Source organism: Desmodus rotundus, chromosome 4 (genome assembly GCF_022682495.2).
Source record: "Desmodus rotundus isolate HL8 chromosome 4, HLdesRot8A.1, whole genome shotgun sequence".
Classification (NCBI taxonomy): Eukaryota; Metazoa; Chordata; class Mammalia; order Chiroptera; family Phyllostomidae; genus Desmodus; species Desmodus rotundus.
The window spans coordinates 138,323,346-138,342,847 of record NC_071390.1 but is presented as its reverse complement, the minus strand read 5'-3'; the positions used below and the strand labels follow the sequence as shown (position 1 = coordinate 138,342,847).

Genomic DNA, 19,502 nt, shown 5'->3' with positions numbered 1-19,502 from the left:
ATAAACACACTTTTGTGTTTATTCTTTCCTACTTATATGCTTAGAACTTTTCATATTACCTTTTCCCACTCTCTGCTCTCATTACTCATCTCTTACGATATGCAACACTGAGGACAGCGGACTTTACACTTGCCTACACCATGCCTACTCGGTCTGTGCTTGAGACTGCCAATCTGTGCTGAGCATCAGTATCTGGTTGAAAGGTTCAGAGATCCCTAAGGAATCAGTATCTCTGGGGTCAGTGATGAACATCTGGTGTGGGTTACATGTTATTCAGGCAATCAAGAAATAAATTCTTGTGAATGATATTAATCAGTTAAATTTAATTCAAGGTAGATTGTTCAAATGTCCAATGTACTTCACTGATTTGGAAGCATTTGTTTAATGGACTTAACAGTTTAAAGAAATCTAGGGCCCTAGCTGGTGTGGTTCAGTGGATTGAGTGCTGGCCTGTGAACCAAAGGGTCACTGGTTCGATTCCCAGTCAGGCCACATGCCTAGGTTGCAGTCCAGGTCCCCTGTTGTGGGAGTGTAAGAGGCAACCACACATTGATGTTTCTCTCCATCTCTTTCTCCCTCCCTTCCCCTCTCTCTAAAAAAATTAATGAATAAAACCTTTAAAAAGAAGAGAAATCTAGGTAAATCTATTTCATTAACCCATTAGAATTTAAAATTTCAGTTATGCTAGAATGAATCCCTTCTTAGAGATCTGCTGTACAACATAGTGTCTATAGTTAATAATACAGTATTTTGCACTTCAAAATTTGTTAAGAGGATAGATTATGATCTAACTATAAAAATTGAAAGACAGAAACGGAGAGAGAGAGAGAAGGAAACTGGGAGCGTTGGATATATTTGTCACATTGATTGTTGTGACAGTTTCACGGGTGTTCATGTATGCCCAAACTCGTGAAATTTTACACATTAAATATGTGCCCTTCTTGGTGTATCAATTTTACCTCAATATAACTGTAACTCTATTTAATTAACATTAAGATTTTTGCATAATTGGTTATGTATCTGGAGGAAAAATAGATGGAATTTTCCCTCCCACATTTTGATATATGTTGGTATTAGTTGAAGATAAGTCTAAGCAATTTTTAACCTAAGTCATTTAACCAATGGAATCTTCATATGTATTTGTGGGTAATTAGGATTTTTAAATACATCTTTCAAAAGTGACTTACTACATGTTTCCTAACTATATGTTTCCTAATAAACATTTCCTAATTAGTGAGAGACATGCTTTAGAATTAACACCGAAATGAAAAATAATTATCCTGTGACCTTTATATTTTCAGGTGCTGCGGATCACTTTCACTTTTTTCCAGTTAGAATCAGTGAGCAATTGTCCACATGAGTTTCTTCAGATTCATGATGGAGATTCCTCTGCAGCATTTCAACTTGGAAGATTCTGTGGCTCCAGTCCCCCCCATGAGCTCCTCAGTAGTGACAATGCTCTCTATTTTCATTTCTATTCTGAACATTTAAGAAACGAGAGAGGCTTTACAATAAGATGGGAAACACAGCAACCAGGTAGGGATAAACATGGAGAAAAATGAAGCAATATCTTGAGAATATTAAATTTCTTGATCAACATTTAACTTTTGGATACATTAAGATGTTTGAAGATCCCGTGTTATATAATATTTTTAGCATTATTTTTATATCAAATAAATGTACAATGAATATGTATTTGATTTTGTGTTCAGAAATAATAAAATATGGATGAAATTGAAGGGATTAAAAAACACAAGTCTTAATGGGTATCTTATGAAATTATCCAACAGCATTTTAAAAATGTTCTTTTAAAAAAATTATTTATTTATTTTTAGAGAGGGGAGGGAGGGAGAAAGAGAGGGAGAGAATCATTAATGTGTGGTTGCCTCTCACACACCCCCTCTTGGGGACCTGGCCTGCAACCCAGGCATGTACCCTGACTGGGATTTGAACCTGTGACCCTTTGGTTCACAGACTGGCACTCAATCCACTGAGCCACACCAGCGAGGGCCCCAATAGCATTTTTATAAACTCAACAAGTAATTTACTGCAGGCGTGTTACTAAAGACACTGACCACTCCATCGCTTATTATTTCTTATCTTAATGACAATCTGATAATTTGGTTTTTGTTGTATTTTTGTTTTTGGTGGTCTATTTAAAACATTTTTTTTTTACTATGAGATTTTTACACATATAAAGAATAGAAAAAACAGTATACCAAAACTCCAATTCATTTATAAATAAATCTGTGGAACTATTTCTCAAATTTCCTATTTTTTGCTGTTGGTCTATTTATCTATCCTTGTGCTACATTGGCTTGATTAATGACACTCGAAGTCTGGTTGTATAAATTCTCTAACTTTGTCCTTTCAAATATGCTAGGTTCTTTACATTTCCGTATAAGTGTTAGAATCAACTCGTTGATTTCCTCTGGCAGTCTGCTGGGGTTTTGTTGGCATTGTATTGTGTCCATAATCAAGTGGAAGAGAAATAACTACTTTAAAATTTTGACCCTATTGATCCGTGAACTTGGACGATCTGTGTATTGATTTAGGTCTCTATTAATTTATCTTAGCAATGGTTTATGATGTCAGTGTTTACTTATTCCACATCTTGTTACTTTTTTCTAGATATTTGTTATTTTATGTTATGTTAAATGACATTATTTTTCTAAGAGTTAACTTTATATTTGTACCCTTATTATAAATGAGGGTGAACATCTTTTCATATGTACTTTAAAGGCCATTTGAATTTTTTCAGTGAACTCTGTTTATATCCCTATTTTTTTAAAAGCACTTCACATATTAGGAATTTAATTCTTTGTATTATATTGGGTAAAAATTTGTATTTTTCCCAGTTTGCCATTAATATTTTACTTTATTTATGGTGTTATATATTTTTTACCCATATGATGATTTTTTTAAGTACTAAGTTTTGAAAAACTCTCTTCTTCTGAGCAACCGAGATGCTTTCTCATTATAAACAGTGAGAATCATGTATCTAATATGTTTCACTTTTTGCCTTGGCAGCAACAATTTTGTCTAAGTAACGTGCATAACTATATAAATCTCATATCTTGCATGTTTGAAATGCCATTGTATTTTATTATTTTCTAATTTATATTTACAGCTGTCTAGATTTTTATTTAGTGTTTTTAGTTTTTGATTTTGCAGTAGCACTTCTAATAAGCCACCACTGGTTTTCTGTTAAATACATGTAGGTATTAATAAAGAAATGATTCTTCCAGTCATTGATAAGCACCTCAGCAGGGCTGGTGGGGTGTAGTGGAGATGGTGGCGAAGTAGGTGTCAGAAATCCCCGCCCAGTCCTTCACTCGCTCCATCCCTGGGCGAGTGGCTCAACCACCATAGAAATTTGAATTTCTTCCCCTGTAAAATGAACGTTTTAACTATGTCAGTGTTAAGAAACCTCAAATGAAAATTGATCTGGTTTGTTGAAAGACACAGGGACTGACAGAATTTCTAGAATTTTTAAAGAATAAATGTACAGCCCTGACTGCTATGGCTCAGTCATTGCACAAACTGAAAGGTCATGAGTTCAATTCCCGGTCAGGGCCTATACTTAGTTTGTGGGTCAGGTCCTCGGCTGGGGCCACATGAAAGGCAGCTGATCGACTGATGTTTCTCTCACACGTCAATGTTTCTCTTCCTTTCTTTAAGAATAAATAAATAAAATCTTAAAAAAAATAAATGTACAGAATGACTCTCCCTCACAGTTTAAAAAGTGAATCTATCATCATATTATTCAACCCTTAGATGGTTCAGCTCTGCGTTTTAAACCATATATAATCATATGATAGCTGATAAGTAAAAAGCTCAGCACATGGGTGATTTATTTATTAATGTTTATAACTTGATCAACCAGAAGACTGAAAGACTTCTTTAAAACTACACATAGTTATTTAAGTGAAGCGGGTCTTCTCACAGCAAGGGCTATGATAATTTCGCATGAACTGTACCTTGTACACAAATGTGAAGTCATTGTTCTTTCTTCTTTTAGAATGTGGAGGTATACTGACTGGTGCCTATGGGTCTATTAAGTCTCCAGGATATCCTGGAAACTACCCCTCGGGGAGAGATTGTGTCTGGAAAGTCATAACCAGCCCTGGCCTTCTGATAACATTTACTTTTGGGACCTTGAGTCTGGAGCACCATGCTGACTGCAGCAAAGATTATCTTGAGGTAAACAATTGCATTTAGATAGCACTTACTATGATACGCTCAGAACTCAGGGAACTCTGGTTTGGTGATGCCCATGGATGACCAGAATTTATTAGCAATAATTGGATATATTCTTCAATAGGCAGCTAATGTCTAAGTCTTGCTAAGCCCTTTTTCTTAATTGTGCCAGATTGTTACTTCTTCTGAGTTCCATTTGAATCTGGGAAAGAGACTGCCTTGCTTGCCCGGTCATTTCCTGGAAGCTCAGTGCTCAGGGATTTGCATAATTAATGAAATAATTACTCCGTAATGGCTATCTTCTCTGATGCAGATTCAAATCTCCAGTTGTGTGTGGTCAACTGCTAAGGTATTTCACGAATCGACCATAGTGTTCCATGAAGAAAACTAGTAGCAGTTGTGTTGAAATAAATTGATAAAGGAGGAGCCTTGCTGTAATGTATTGAATGATTGTCATTGGGAAGAACAGAGTCAGCCTGTGTCCCTCCCACTTACCATTAATAAAATATGGGAAAAGAAAAGTCTGTTATAGTCTAATGCCATTGGCATATAAGCATATAAAAATATGTGCTCTCCATTGTAGGCTGAAAGATCATTGAGAAGATTGAGTTCTTATGTTGTTCCTGTCTTATCACCATCAATCTCAGTACCCTTTGCAGTAGTGACAAAAATCAATATGCTTTTCCAAGTCCATTAGAGAAGAATGTAATTCTGTGGAATTATTCATAAAGGATGGAAGGGTGGGAGTGTCAAACAGGGATCTCCACAAGTTAACGCATCCGTAATTTAGCAGCTGTAATGGACTTGAGACATCTGGGGATGGTTGTCTGGAAGAGCTTACTCTCTCAGGAAAATTTCATGAAGATAATTTTTTGAATGTTGACATTAAAGTGAACTTTTTTGAAATTAATTTTCAGTAAATTTTGTCAAATTAAAATTAGGAGCATCTTTTCACTTCTACATATTCAGATATTCATAATAGAAAATACCAATCACTCTGACAATATTTAAAGGCCTCTCATTTCTCAATAAGCTCTAATATTTCAAGAAATGAGTTAAATACAGGAATAAAGTAATGCTGCCTTATAACTTTACTGACAATGGTGAAAGTAATTTGAATAGACAAAATAGGCCACATTAAAAAATTATTCAGTCCTTTGCTGCCTTGCACAATTATAGAGAAGTTGACATGATTTCTTCGTAGGTTAAAAACCAACAATTAAAAAAGGGTTTGATTTCTAAGGTCACATCATTATTGTTGTGGTACTTAATTACTATTAAAGTTGCATCTTTTAAATTTCATTTATCCTTCTGTTGTTTCTAATCTGATTTCACTTCCTTTCCACCTCTGGTCCTTTGTAAAGTAAGCTGTGAATCCATTGATGTTGCCAGCATTCCTTCTCCTATTTTCTTTGTATATATTCATTTTCTTCTTCTATATAACGAGGGGCTCATCATTTCAAAAAAAATGGCTGGGGAGAAAACATAGTAAAGAAAACAGTGAGATTAGTAACACTGTGAGAAAAATTCAAAGTATACATCCCGCCTGTGCACTGAAATTCAGACAGAAGATGAGGCATCAGGGATGGTGGGAGGAGGAGACCACGGTTTACTGAGCCCCAAGCTTGTGGTAGACACCTATGGGAATGCAAAACTTCCCAGAGCCATTACTTCTAAATGACAGGTTTTCTGAAATTAACGTACAAAATCATGCGGTTTGTTAAAATTGGACCCTTAGAGTTTAATGATTCATCTTTTGAGTTGTTGTTTTAGATTCGAGATGGTCCTTTGAATCAGGATCCTATTCTTGGGAAATTCTGCACCACACTGTCTGCCCCCCCACTCCAGACCACAGGTCCCTTTGCCAGAGTTCATTTTCATTCTGACAACCAGGTTACCGACCAGGGCTTCCATATCACCTACTTAACATCACCGTGTAAGTAACCTGGCAGAGCCTAATATGAATGTGAAGGATCGTGCTTTGCTTGTAGCTGTTTTATCTTTTACTGTGATCGTGCAGATGACTTACTTTCTTAGCCTAATAACATGTGTTCATAAATCTTTCTGTCACAGTTCCAGGTGTTGTTTTCCTTTATCTTCCCAGTGTTCTATGATCAATGCTAAAATCCCCCTCTGTCCCCACATTATGGGGTCCATTTTACAGTAAGTATACACAAGGCACCTAGAATTAAATGATAATTAATTAATAATTAAATAAATTCACACATTGGTTTCCTAGCTGTTCTTTAGTGCTTTGTTGAGAGAGATGTTGTTCATGAGAGAAACTATAGTCTGTTTTGAAATATGTCAGATTTTATAGTTAGCATGCCTTTAATTTACATTGATACCTTAGAACAAACCAACATCCCAAGCAAAAAAAAAAAAAAAGAAATGCTCTATGATTTTTATTTTAGGGCTGTAGAAGATTTTGTTCTTAACATACCTCATTGCACCTTGATGAGAATTCACAGGAAAAACATCATTTAAGTCTCAGCACCAGGAAATAAACAATGACATGTTTTTACTGGTCCCCTTTCTCTATTTACTTTGGCTTTAGGCTGAATCTGCAGCGGACCTGTAACTTCTGTAGTCCACACCTGTTTCTGTGTGTATCAGCTTTCCCTGGACTGCATTTGCTATTCTCCATTCATTACTCTTTTAATCTGATTCATTTTTCTAGTTATATAGTTTATGTTTTTACATGTGTATAACAAGCAGCCTCAGATCTTTTTGGAATGAAGGAGGTTATAAATGTATTTAAAAAGCAATTTGTACAAAAGGATGTTAGATTGGAATTTGGATTACACATCTCTACATCCATTTCTTTAGGTACTACATGGCCGTCCCACAAACACATGTCAAACTGAAAATCTTACAGTTAGATACAGTATATAAATATGTAAACCTGTATAGGGTGAATAAAGTGGGTATATGATCACATGTGTTTGCGAGTAAGTTTTTCAAACTTGTATCTAATGCCTGGGAGCCAGAGGAATGTCCATCCACGTGACCTTCTCCTTTTCCCTTCTCTTCAGCGGATCTGCCTTGTGGAGGAAACCACACAGACCCAGAGGGTCTTCTCTCTCTTGATTTGTCTGGACCTTTTACGCACAACAAACATTGCATCTATATCATAAACCAGCCCCTGGGAGAACAAATACAGATCAACTTCACCCATGTGGAGCTGGAAGGCCAGAGTGGCTGTTCTCTGAGTTACATTGAGGTAACTGCTAACTACTTACTAGGTGGCTCTTTGATGGTGTTTTTCCATGTTTTTATGTTCTGAAGAGCAGTGGTCTTCAAATGGTGGCTGGGCCAGCAGTGCCCAGATCACCTGGGGATCTGGATGTTAGGAAAGCCATTCTCTACCCTATTTCAGACAGACTGAGTGAGCACCTCGGGGGGTGGGCCAGCCATCTGTCCTCCAGGTAATTCCGAGGCAGGTGGGAGTCTGAGAACAACTGTTCTAGAGAGGATGGAAGAATTTGCCAAAAAGAGATGGATGGACGGTGAAGTGTGATGGAATAGCCAAGGACAAAAATGAAAGTGGACACCAGAAACTCATAAAAATGCTAAATTACAAGCAATTAAATTGGCTCTAATAGCTAAGGTGACTTTGAATAAGTAAGAACAATAGGATTTACTAATGGGATACAGATTTCAAAGATCCTCCAGGGCAATTTTATTTGGGAGAAAACTCAACCCATAGAGGTAAAAGCATTTGCCCAGGTGAGCTAGCTAGTCAGTGGCAGAGAGTTAAGTTAAAGCACAAAAAAACTATTGTTTTAAAGTTTAGATTTTCTTTCTTCATTCATTCTACTTACTCTCTTCCAAAAACCTTTAATTCTGATTTAAATGTGTGTGATAATTGTAACAAGGATATCTGAAACAAAAAGGCGGTTTCTCTTTATCTGGTCTGATATTTCTTTTGCTTAATTATTGATCAAGCCACAAATTAAAGTGCTGACCAAGAGAAACAAAACACTTTTTGCTGCATGCAACCATTTTATATAAACTCAGAGAGGCTATGACAATTTTGTTTGCTCATGTAAGTTAAACCAATTCATGTTACTAGGAAAAACCTATACAACCTCTTGCACTCTCTCCTTCACATGTAGAGAAAGCAAACATAGGGTTTTAATAGCACACGATCTGGACTTAGCAGAAGAATGAGGTCCATTGGCCAAAGCACTACAGCAATATTTTTTAATCCAGAGATTTTTGTCTCAGATAGTGAGATGAATGTGTATATTCATTCAGTTTATGTTTTCTAAAGTCTCTCATAAAGTGTATTCAAGTTTTATGCTGAGGAGCAATTTTAGATATTTTTATGTAAATAAAAATTAAATTTCCAACTTTTTTTTACTTTGACAACAGTAAAAATAGCTCACACTTAGAGAGCACTTATGCCGCAGGTGCTATTTAAGACTTTAAAATACTGTAATAGGTTAAGGAGATAGCAATTGCTGGCATCTTACTGCTTGTTGGGTATGGTACGTGCTTTACGTGAATCAACTCATTGGATCTTCACAACAACCATCATTCCTATCTTCATAATAGGAAATGGAGGCTTAGAGAAGTTGTTACTTGCCCACGGTCGCACGTCTGGGGAGCGGGGGAACTAGGAGTTGGAATTTCATAGTTCCAGGTGTACTGTTCTCCGATAAGAACAGAAACACAGTAGTGTGGCTGTGACTACAAGAGGTGGCTCACCTTCCCTGTGGAGGAAGCTCCTGTGGATTTCCCAATTTCATAACTGGCTCCCTGGCCACAGGACTATACCATGGAACTAAGAACAGTGCTTTTCTCAGACAGGCAAAAATGTAACTAATTTTCAGGGAAACCTGAGTACCTTTCTCTTAGGTTCGTTATGATGATTCTAATGGCTCTTAGGAGTCATCAAAGCAAATGAAATGATATACCCTCCCTGACTGTGCAGTACACTTTAATTGAATTTCATTAAGGAGTTATATGAACTCATAATTGTTCAGAAAACTTATCAGAAAAAAAATCATGAAAGATTAAACTTGGGTAAAACATTTGGGAGAATGTTTTGTAGCCGGAAAGGGATGAGAGTTAATTTCTTACTTTAGTTCAGTCATTTGATGACTGTATGACCTTGGACAATTCTTTATCTGGATGCTGCAGATCCTACTTTCATGAGATGCCCTACCTATTCCTCCCACCTTCGTGAGGATAAATCAAAGAAATGAATGATAAAAGAAGCTTAAAGAATTAAAAACGTTATAAAGTGCAATGTTTTCCCAAGCCAAATTCCAACTCTTGCCTTGGACTTAGCAGTTTACAGACAGCTGATGGGACCCTTTCAAGGTCGGCCATTGAAGTATCTTATTCTGATATGCACACATACCCAGTCTCGACCAAATTTCCCTCAATGGTTGTTGATGGAAAAAATAAAAGTCTATTGTTAGAAGGATGGGTCATGTATAGTCATTTGAATAATTGGGCGGACTTTTCTGTATCCTTGACCATCCATCCTCAGGGAACACAGCCAATTGATTTGTAGGATTTCAGCACCATCAGGAGCCTCAGAGATCATGTAATCTAAATCCTTAATGTTACACATGAGGAAATTGAGGTCACAAAGCTCTAACTCTACTTACTGTCACAATAGGATTTAGATGTATCTCTCTGGGATTCTAGATAGACATGTATTGATTTAGGTCATAGTTCTTACCATTGAATCTTATCTACTGGGATAATTGGTGAACTAAGCCCATTTTGTACAAAGTATATCCACTTTTATTCACGTCCTTCAGAGAGTGGGCATGGAAGAAGGTGATACTAGAACCAAATACAAATAACATTATTGTGACTCAATATATTGTTCCCCAAAACAGTGGTTTTATTTTTAAAGGGTATATCTGAAAAGTGAAATGTTTAAGCACAGAGATGAAAAAAAATAAGAATATGGTATTTCAGATACATTGGTGGTTTGGAGGGGAGTCGACTGCCGTTTACTAACTCTGTTTGTGACAGAGAGAAGATACCGAAAACTTTTGGAAGAATGACGAGCAAAGAGGGAATTCTAGAGAGATGTGGGAATTTTGTTTTGGTGTGACTAGATACACCTCTAGAACCCCAGATCTGGATGTGGCCCAGATATCTTGTTACCATATGAATATATCCTTAAAATGTATGGTTTTAAAAGACTTAACTTTTTGCTCAGTCAGGGAGCTCCATAATAATTTTAGAATAAAATTTAACTACAAAAGATAATAAATGTGGTATTGCTCAGATCCATATCTCTTTTTCCTTTTAACAAGAAGCACACATTTTTGTATTAATCATTGGATTTAAATTTTCTGCTGCTAAAAACAAACATTGCCCTTGGGTGGTGTGATGTGAGTATAGCAAGAACAGAGCGCCTGTTAATTCATCTGTTTTTGTCTAAGAGAGCTTTTATGCTAATGAAAACAAGATTGTGTGGAAACATGATAAAGAACTTCAACTCTGCTTTACTAAAGGGAAGATCTTTAACATCAGAAAGCCTCAGTTTCCTCATCTGTAGTAGGAACAGTATTATTGCCCTTCTTAGAAGGATCAAAAGAGGTCATTCATTCATTTATCCATTCTCTAAATTTTTACCAGACAACTTAGACACCAAGAACTATGCTAATGGGTGTGTACAATAGATACATATTAAGCATGTAAGCAAACAGATACATAATTTTGAGTTGGGAAAAATATCATGAAGGAAAGAGATAGTACTATGAGAGAATAACAGGACTATTGACGTTAGTTGAATGGCCAGAGGTAGCTTCCCTAAGGATGTGGCATTTTTGGCCTGAACTTGTGAAGTATTAGAGTAGTTAGCATTGCAAAGAACCAAGAGAAGAAGGAATCCAGGTTAGAGGTGCTAACATAGGCTTGGAGACTTGATTGAGAGAAAACTTGATAAAGTCCAAGAATTGAAAATAGATCAGTGTGACTGGAATCACAAAGGAGAGGAAGAAACAGACAAGAGTTAGGCAGGAGCTAGATCTTTTACAGCTTTGTAACTGCAGATAGAGAACTTAGCTTTGCTAAATGAAAAGGGAAACAAATAGAATGTTCTTAGCCCGCTACTTCACATACCAGGGAATAACTACGAAAAGTTAGCACGGTGGTGATGAGGATGATGGGGAGAAGGTGGCATACCAAAGTTCTCAATCATGTAGGGTCAAACTTCTCTGCAAAACTAGACAAGTATTCCTGGATATAGAAAAGCAGATTTTTAGAACATCATATAAAGGATAAGTTTATTGATAGAAATGTTAGAAGGGGCACTGTTTCATGAGGGAAAAGAAGCTTTAAAATTTCAAACGTGAAATCATGAAAGATAATAATGAGTACTGAAGGGTAATACCTAAGAAAATAAATTTCAGTACCTGTGTAGCTTCTCTCATGTCCTATCCCTCACCCTTCATTCTCTCATTCCGAGTGGGGTCACAACCCCTTGCCTGTGCACCCACATTAACCCAAGGCTAGTCTCCAGGATCATCCTTATTTTACATAAGGGGCATTTCAACCCAAAGTTCACTTCGCAAGAAGCTACAAGTTAAACACTACTGTATGGCAGGGTTCTGTTTTCAGCCCTTGGTTGGGTAAAGCCCAAGTGATAGCATATTCAGCTTGCTTTGAATTAACATGTAATACTGAAATAGATTTTTGAAATTACTCTATAAAAACAAATCTGGGTACATAGCAGATAAGAACAAATTAACACATGCATTGGTGGCTTTGGGACCTGATCCATTGCAGATGTTAAAGCTTGCACTGACTGGGCTCTAGATTTCACTTTTAAAATTTCAGATAAATTGTGCTTTTCTGGCCCGGTTAATTTTAGCTCTCACTACAGGCTAAAAGTCACGGGTCAGAGGTCATCTATTGGGTCTCTGGGACTGAAACAGTCAGTGTTTGCTGGATGCATAAGGCGATCAGCGAGAAATCTGCGTCTGGTCGGCAGAACACCAGAATATTGAATTGGTCCTTGGCATTCCTTTGTGTATGCGATCCACTGTAAAGAATGAATTTGGTGTGATACTGCAAGCGACTCTGGCTTGGCTTCACCTGACTTCTTAAGAAAAACTCTTTGTTATTACAAACCATGTTCAAATGACTCATCTTTCTCTGATGCTCTAATAACAAACAGTCAATAACAATACAACAAATAAAGAACAGTAACAAAAATTTCTGTGGCTTAAAACAATGCCCATTTACTCTTTGCTCATGTTAGCCTTGGTCGGGGTCAGTAGCAGCTCCTTTGATCTGTTCCCTGCCCCATCGGACCCTGGAACCCAGGCTCTTGGTCTTGTGAGCAGGGCCAGTAGGAGATCATTGAATAACGTACCGACTCCCGAAGCTTCTACTCAGAAACTGTCTGTCACTGCTGTTCACATACTGTGGACAAAGCAAGCCTTGTGGCCAAATCGGTGGGCCGGATAAGTCTTTATTTTCCATGGGGAGACATGGCAAGTCACATGGCCGTGAGCATAAGGAAATAATAAAGTCTATTCCAGTGTACAAGCACAAAGGGAAGAAGGTTTTGGGGGAGGATGAGAGGGGTAGGAAGGGGACATGCGAATTCTTAAGTCCTAGAATATTGAATGCAAGATGTGCTACAAAAGTATTTGGGGTCACTTTAGAACATTTAATGAATTTTATTTGAATGTCTCTTTCAAAGAGGTTGTGGTTAAGGTATTGCTATGTCTGGGATCCAGGGAGAATATTGGCTTTCAGAATTAATGAGGTTTCATTTTCACACAGAGAGAAACCGCAGCCCAAATCAATTGTGCCTGCAGGTTTAGAGCCCTCGAGCACTGTAAGTTCCTTTGCAAACATTTGGACTGCAGCTGCAGTTCTCCTTGCTAGTGCCCTTGAATTTTATTAGTGAGGCCCAGGGGAACGGCCCACTTGATCGGGCTCTGATGACGTTGGGCTGTTTTTCTTCTTTCTGGTCATCTTCTAATGGGCAACATAGAAAAGAGACCACAATCTTAGCAGATGCCAGTGGAACCCTGGAGAATTAGAAAGCAGGAAGGTATCTTGCTCTGTGTTTCATGCTTTCTGGTTTCTAAAAACCGTCTGCATCATACCCTGCCTTAAAATTAGTGGATCAACAAGTATTTGTTAAATACCTGTTTATACAGTTTCGTGTTTAGGTGCTAAAGGAGATTCTAAGCTTTTTCTTCTTTCGGAGATTTGCTGTGTGGTTAGAGAGGTGTTTAGCATGCCTCGATGACAGCATGCAAGGAGTTTGGGTTGCAGCCCTCAGAAAGGAGCTGGTGTGTTGTGAGGCATGTGATTTTTAGTGGCTCTGTAAGACTACCATATGGCTGTGCCCCAACTGATGTAGTCACCCTGCTATTATTAGACATTTGGAATATTTTAATTCTTATTACAGAACATACTTTGATGTGGATCCCTGTGTATCTGCCTGTATCTCAAATGATTGATTTCTTTATGGTAGTGTTAGAGGGTCCAAAACTAGGAACATTTGGAAGACTCCTGGTACATACTGTCAAATTATTTTCCAGAAATTTATACGTCCACCAGTTACAGATAAGAGTAACTGTGTTCCTATATCCCCAGCAGCTTGGAGTATCATACATTTAAAATGTTCCCTCTACTGCCTGTTCCCCTAGGCCTGGATAGTCCTTTAAATCTGTTCAAGGTTTTTCTGCTGAGAAGTATTCCATAATCCCCTGTATGAGTTCAGAGTTCTCGGTGAAGTCAAGGGTTCTTTATACTTTATGACCTTTTTATATTGCCCCTTCCCTATTCTGAAATGAAATCCACAGATGACATAACCTCAATATGCACACGTATATAAAAAATTTAAAGTTATAAGTATAAAGCTTAGGAGAAACAAATTAAAAACTTTATATTTGTTTTCATATGTTAAAAGCCTGGGCAAGATGCACTTAACAGTGAAAGTAGTAAATTGCTTGTTCCCGGAGCCGCTATGAATGCCACGCGACGAAGCGGGCTGACATGGCTGGGTAGGTTGGTGATGAATTTTCCAAAATGGTGACCCGCTCTTGGCAGATTCCCAGAAGAACAACAAAAAAAGAACTTCTTTTGATTTACACTTGACTTGTAATTCTGGAAAATTCAGTGTGTATTATAATTGGGCAAATATATTTTGTGTTCACTATGTAAGATGGAGCTAGATTTTATACTTAGTAACAGAACTGTCACTTACGTGAATGTCACACAGGACATAGAGTCCTTGTTGTGTGTGACTGTTTCTCACATTTCAGGGTATTTAGTATCTTTGGTCCCCAGCCGCTAAATGCCAGTAGTACCTCACCACCGTTGTGTTAATAATGAAAACAAAAACAAAAAATGCCTTCACAGATTTCCGAAATGCCTTTTTATGGTTCCTATCGAGAACCACTGTAAAGTGATGATACAGCACCCTGCGCTTTTTCAAACATGGCAGTCGCGCTTTCAAACAAACAAAAATGGGCTTGCTTGTCGTGAGTTCCTTGTGAATAGTGGCCCTTCCACAGTTCCAGCAGCAGGGGCTGGCAGTTACTCAGGCCTTGATAATGCTCATCAAGGGAATGAGTTAATATTTAGATGGCTAGATCTTGCAAAATAATTCTCTGTAAGGAGTAGCTTGTATACCCATGGAATAATTTCTGATTTTGGTGAGGAGGCTCTAGTGTTAGGACTAACAATAGTCCACACTTTCTATTAGTAAGCATTTTGCTAAGGAGTTCATTCACACTATTGTCTTATCTGTTTGCTTCAACAACTCTTTGAGCTAAGCTTAGACTTAGTACCTTGTTCCAAGTTATTAAGGGAGGAGTTTGGCGACCGAGGTGGGAATGGAGCCCAGGCCGATGTGACTCCATAGGTAGTGCTCATGGCCACTGTACTATCAGATATTTACTGGTGATTAAAACAAGTGGTATTTATTATATGAACAAAATTTTATTTTGATCCTAACTTTCTAAGTTTTCTTTGTAATAAATAAGAATGCTAACAAACTTTCTGACATCTATAGAGATATATGGTTTATCTTATTGAACCTGTTGCTGAGCTTAATTTATAATTTGTCATTTCAGACAATCCTTGCATTACATGTATTCTCACATTTGATTTGGGATATGAGCCTAACCATGGAGTGAATTCATTTTTCTACAGCTGGGTTTAGGATTTTTGTATCTATGTTAGTAAGTGAGATAGATCCATAGTTTCTATTTGTATTTATTTTAGGACTTGGTAAGATGGTTCTGAGAAAAATTAGTTGGAAATCATTCCATGTTTGAGGGTACCTTAAAACAAATTATTAATGGGAATTATTTGTTCCTTAAAAGTTTAACTTACCAAGGAGTGTATCTTCTAGTCTAGTTTAGTCTGTGACTTCTTTTGATTACAGATATGGCTGAAACTTGCATATATTGATATGCTGTCTTCTCATATTTTGTTTTTTTCTAATAGCCCAAATTATACATTTATTTTTCTTCTTGATATTGTACATATTATAAGGAAAACATTTCTGCTTTTGAATCTTATGCTTTTGGATCTTTTGGGCATACGATTTTGTTATCAATATGTAGTGTTATCCTATTGCACTAAAAATGACCCACTGACTACTTTTAAATATAATATAAATATGTAACCCAACTTAGATTCTAACTCATTTTGAATCTGTCATTCCCCCCTCTCCAAAGAATACCACCCTGCCAAGGCAGTTTTTTTTTTTTAAATTAGAACTACAGCTCTATTTTATTTTTCTGTGCAGGTTCGAGATCATGATACCTTACTTGGAAAAGTCTGCAGCAACGAAACCCTCTCACACATTAAATCCATCACGAATAGTGTCTGGGTCAGGTTTATAATCGATGCTTCCGTTGTAAGAGCTGGCTTCAGAGCTGTTTATCAAGTGGGTAAGAAAACTTATGCTTTAGTTTTTAATTGTATAATTTCCATGATTGTAATATTTTTAATTTCTTGAAATACTTTTGTCATTTTACATTTTCAAGTGGCAACAAAAAATTCTAATAGTAATGTCACATTACATTATATCCTTGCACGTAATCGGAATTTGTGATAAAATTAAGGACAAGGACCATTTTTCTGACAAACACCACTCTCATTTTCATATTTGCAGCTTGTGGAGGTGAAGTGACTGGAGAAGGCGTCATCCGCTCACCCTTTTATCCTAACGTGTATCCAGGAGAAAGGGTCTGCAGGTGGACTATCTACCAGCCCCAAAGCCAGGTAGTTCTTCTCAACTTCACTGGCTTTGAAGTCGGAAGTTCTGACCATTGTGACACAGATTATATTGAGGTAAGTGTAGAGCACCTTTGAATATTTATATGTGGTTGTATATTATTAAAAGTATTAAAGTTACGTTGTCTTCAGATCAGTTATGTGAAACAAAACTAGTTTGTGCAGACCACTATTTCTTACGAATATACATGTAAAAATCCTCAAAACAATACTAGCTAACTCAATCCAGTGGTATATAAAAAGAATTATGCTCTTGTATACCATGGCCAAGTAGGGTTTATCTCAGGAATGCAAGATTGGTATACACCCAAAAATCATTTTGCGTAAAATGAAATAAAGGAAAAAGCCACATGATTACCTCAATAGAAGCTGAAAAAGCACTTGACAAAGTCCAAAATCTTTTCATGAAAAAAAACACTCAACAAATTAAGAATAGGAGGATACTCCCTTCATCTGATAAAGGGTATCTATATAAAAAAATCAAAACAATAGCTAACATCATATTTAATGACGAGACACTAAATGCCTTGCCCCTGTGGTCAGCAAAGAGACAAAACTGTCCATTCTTACAACTTCTATCCAAAATTATACTTGAAATTCTAGCTAGGAAATTAAGCAAGGAACGGAAATACAATGTACCCAGAATGAAAAGGAAGGATTTTACACCATCTCTATTCACAGATAACATGATCTTGTGTTTAAGAACATCCTACGGGGTATATGCACACACAAACTATTAGAGCTAATAAGCAAATTCAGCCAGTTGCAGGATCCAAGATCAACATGTGAAAGTAATTTCTTTTTCTATATACTAACAATGAGCAATTGGAAAGTAAAATCAATAATTCTATTCATAATAGCATGAAAAGAATGAATATTGAAAAGTACATCTTTTAAAAGACATGTAATACTTGTGTTCCAAAACTATAAAACATTGTTGAAGGATATTATACACCTAAATGAACACAGAGATATCTCATGTTCATGGATTAGAAGATTTAATGTTGTTAGGGGACGATACCTCCCAAAGTTATCTAAGGCTTCACTTCAATCCTTATCAAAATTCCAGCTGGCCCTTTTGCAAAAATTCACAAGCTGACTATTAAGTTCATGTGGAGATACTGTACAAAGGAACTAGAATGACCAAAGCATTCTTGAAGAAGCAGAACGAAGTTGGAGGACTCACACATACTGACTTCAAAACATAAATCAAAGCTACGGTACTCAAGAAGTGTGTTATCTGAGTAAAGACAAAACAATGGGACAGTAGTGACCATCCAGAAATAAATTTGTACCTTTGTGGTTGATGGATTTTTCAAAAGAGTGAAAAGATGTTCAATGAGAAAAAGTAGCTTTTTGAACAAATGGTACTGGATATCTATATGCGAAATTATAAAACTGGACCCCTTTCTTACACCATTCACAAAAATTAACTCAAAATGAATCATAGAACTGAATGCAGGAGCTAAAACCCCGAAGTCCCAGAAGAAAACATAGTAGTAAGTATCTGTGATTGGCCTAGACAAAGCCTTCTTAGATATGGCACATGAAAACACAGCAAAAGAAAATACAGAAAAATTGGACTTGATCAAAATTTTAAAAAACCTAACTTTAAAAATGCAGAAAGAATATGAATATATTTCTTCAAAGAAGATATACAAATAACCAACAAGCACATGAAATATGCTCAACAAAACTAATCATCAGGGAAATACAAGTCAAACCTAGTGGGTATGAAGCACCGCCTCCTTGTGCTTTGACTTGTTTGCACGGATTTAAGACATTGGAATCCTTTTACATTTGTGCACTGCTGGTGAGCATTTAAAATGGTGCAGTTACTTTGGAAAAGAGTTGGTAATTTCTCAAAATGTTAAACATAAAGTTATTATTTGATCCAGCAATTTCACTCCTGAGTATATGAGGTCTGGCCAGAAAAAGTCCAGTCATTGTTAGCAGAATGAGAACAGTTTGCACGACATTGATGTAACCCAGCAGTCAAGGAGAGTGGACTGAAACACGCATGTGTGAACAATGACGGCTTCCCTGTACCAGTCAGTGGGAGTGGTAGATGCTATTGAGTGAGCATGGGTACTGTGTGGATGTTCCATTCAAAATGACTGAGTAGAACAACAAATCTGCACCAAGTTTTGCGTGAAGCTTGAACATTTCTCTGTGGGGACTTTTTGGATGATTCAGAAGGCTTTTGAGGATAATGAAATTAGAGCAGCTCAAACAAAAGTGTGGCACAAACTCTGGAAAGATGGTTGAGATCCTCCAGGAAGCGATCCATGTTCTAGAAGGCCTGCGATCACCCAGGTGACTCAGCCCTCCTACAGCTCAGATTTGGTGCCCTGCGACTCCTGGCTTTTCCCAAACTAAAATTACCTTTGAAAGGGAAGAGATTCTCTGTGTTCTCTCGTGTTTCTGAACATTGATGAGATTCGGGAAAATATGACAGGGCAGCTGATGGTGATTCCAAGAATTTTGTAGAGTGTTTTGAACAGTGGAAGAGATGCTGGGAACACTGTGTGAGGTCCCAAGGTGCCTAATTTGAAGGCGATCGAGGCATCATTGTTCTATGTACAATGTTTCTTGTACCTTGTATCTTCTTCAATAAATGTTTCTATTTTTCATATTACATGGCTGGGTACTTTCTGGGCAGACCTCTCGTATACCCAAGGGAAATAAAAAATGTGTCTACACAAAAATTTATACCGAATGGCTAGAATCATTATTCATAGTAGCAAAATGGTATAACAATGTAGGTGTCTATCAACTAATGAATGAATTAATGAAGTGTGTTTTATCCATGGAATGGAATATTATATGACATTAGAAAGGAATGGCACATAACTGAACACATTTCGCTAAGTGAAAGAAGCTTGTCACAAAAGGCCACATTTTGTATGATGCCATTTATCTGAAATGGAGAAGAGACAATATAGAGAGCAGAGAATGTAAATTAGTGGCTGCCTGCGGCTGGGGTTTGGTGGGAATGGGGAATGACTAAGGGGCATGGGGTTTCTCTGGGGATGACAAAAATATTCTGAAAT

General features: G+C 37.1%; 1 protein-coding gene across 1 annotated transcript in view; it reads left to right on the top strand.

Moving 5' to 3' along the window:
• The window catches only part of CUBN (cubilin), a 244,855-nt gene that overhangs the window by 21,271 nt on the left and 204,082 nt on the right, over positions 1-19,502 (top strand). The window contains exons 14-19 of the mRNA XM_024575816.3: positions 1,302-1,536; positions 4,022-4,203; positions 5,974-6,136; positions 7,236-7,423; positions 15,959-16,103; positions 16,328-16,506. Coding sequence (XP_024431584.2) covers positions 1,302-1,536; positions 4,022-4,203; positions 5,974-6,136; positions 7,236-7,423; positions 15,959-16,103; positions 16,328-16,506 — 1,092 coding nt within the window. The remainder of the gene's footprint in view (positions 1-1,301; positions 1,537-4,021; positions 4,204-5,973; positions 6,137-7,235; positions 7,424-15,958; positions 16,104-16,327; positions 16,507-19,502) is intronic.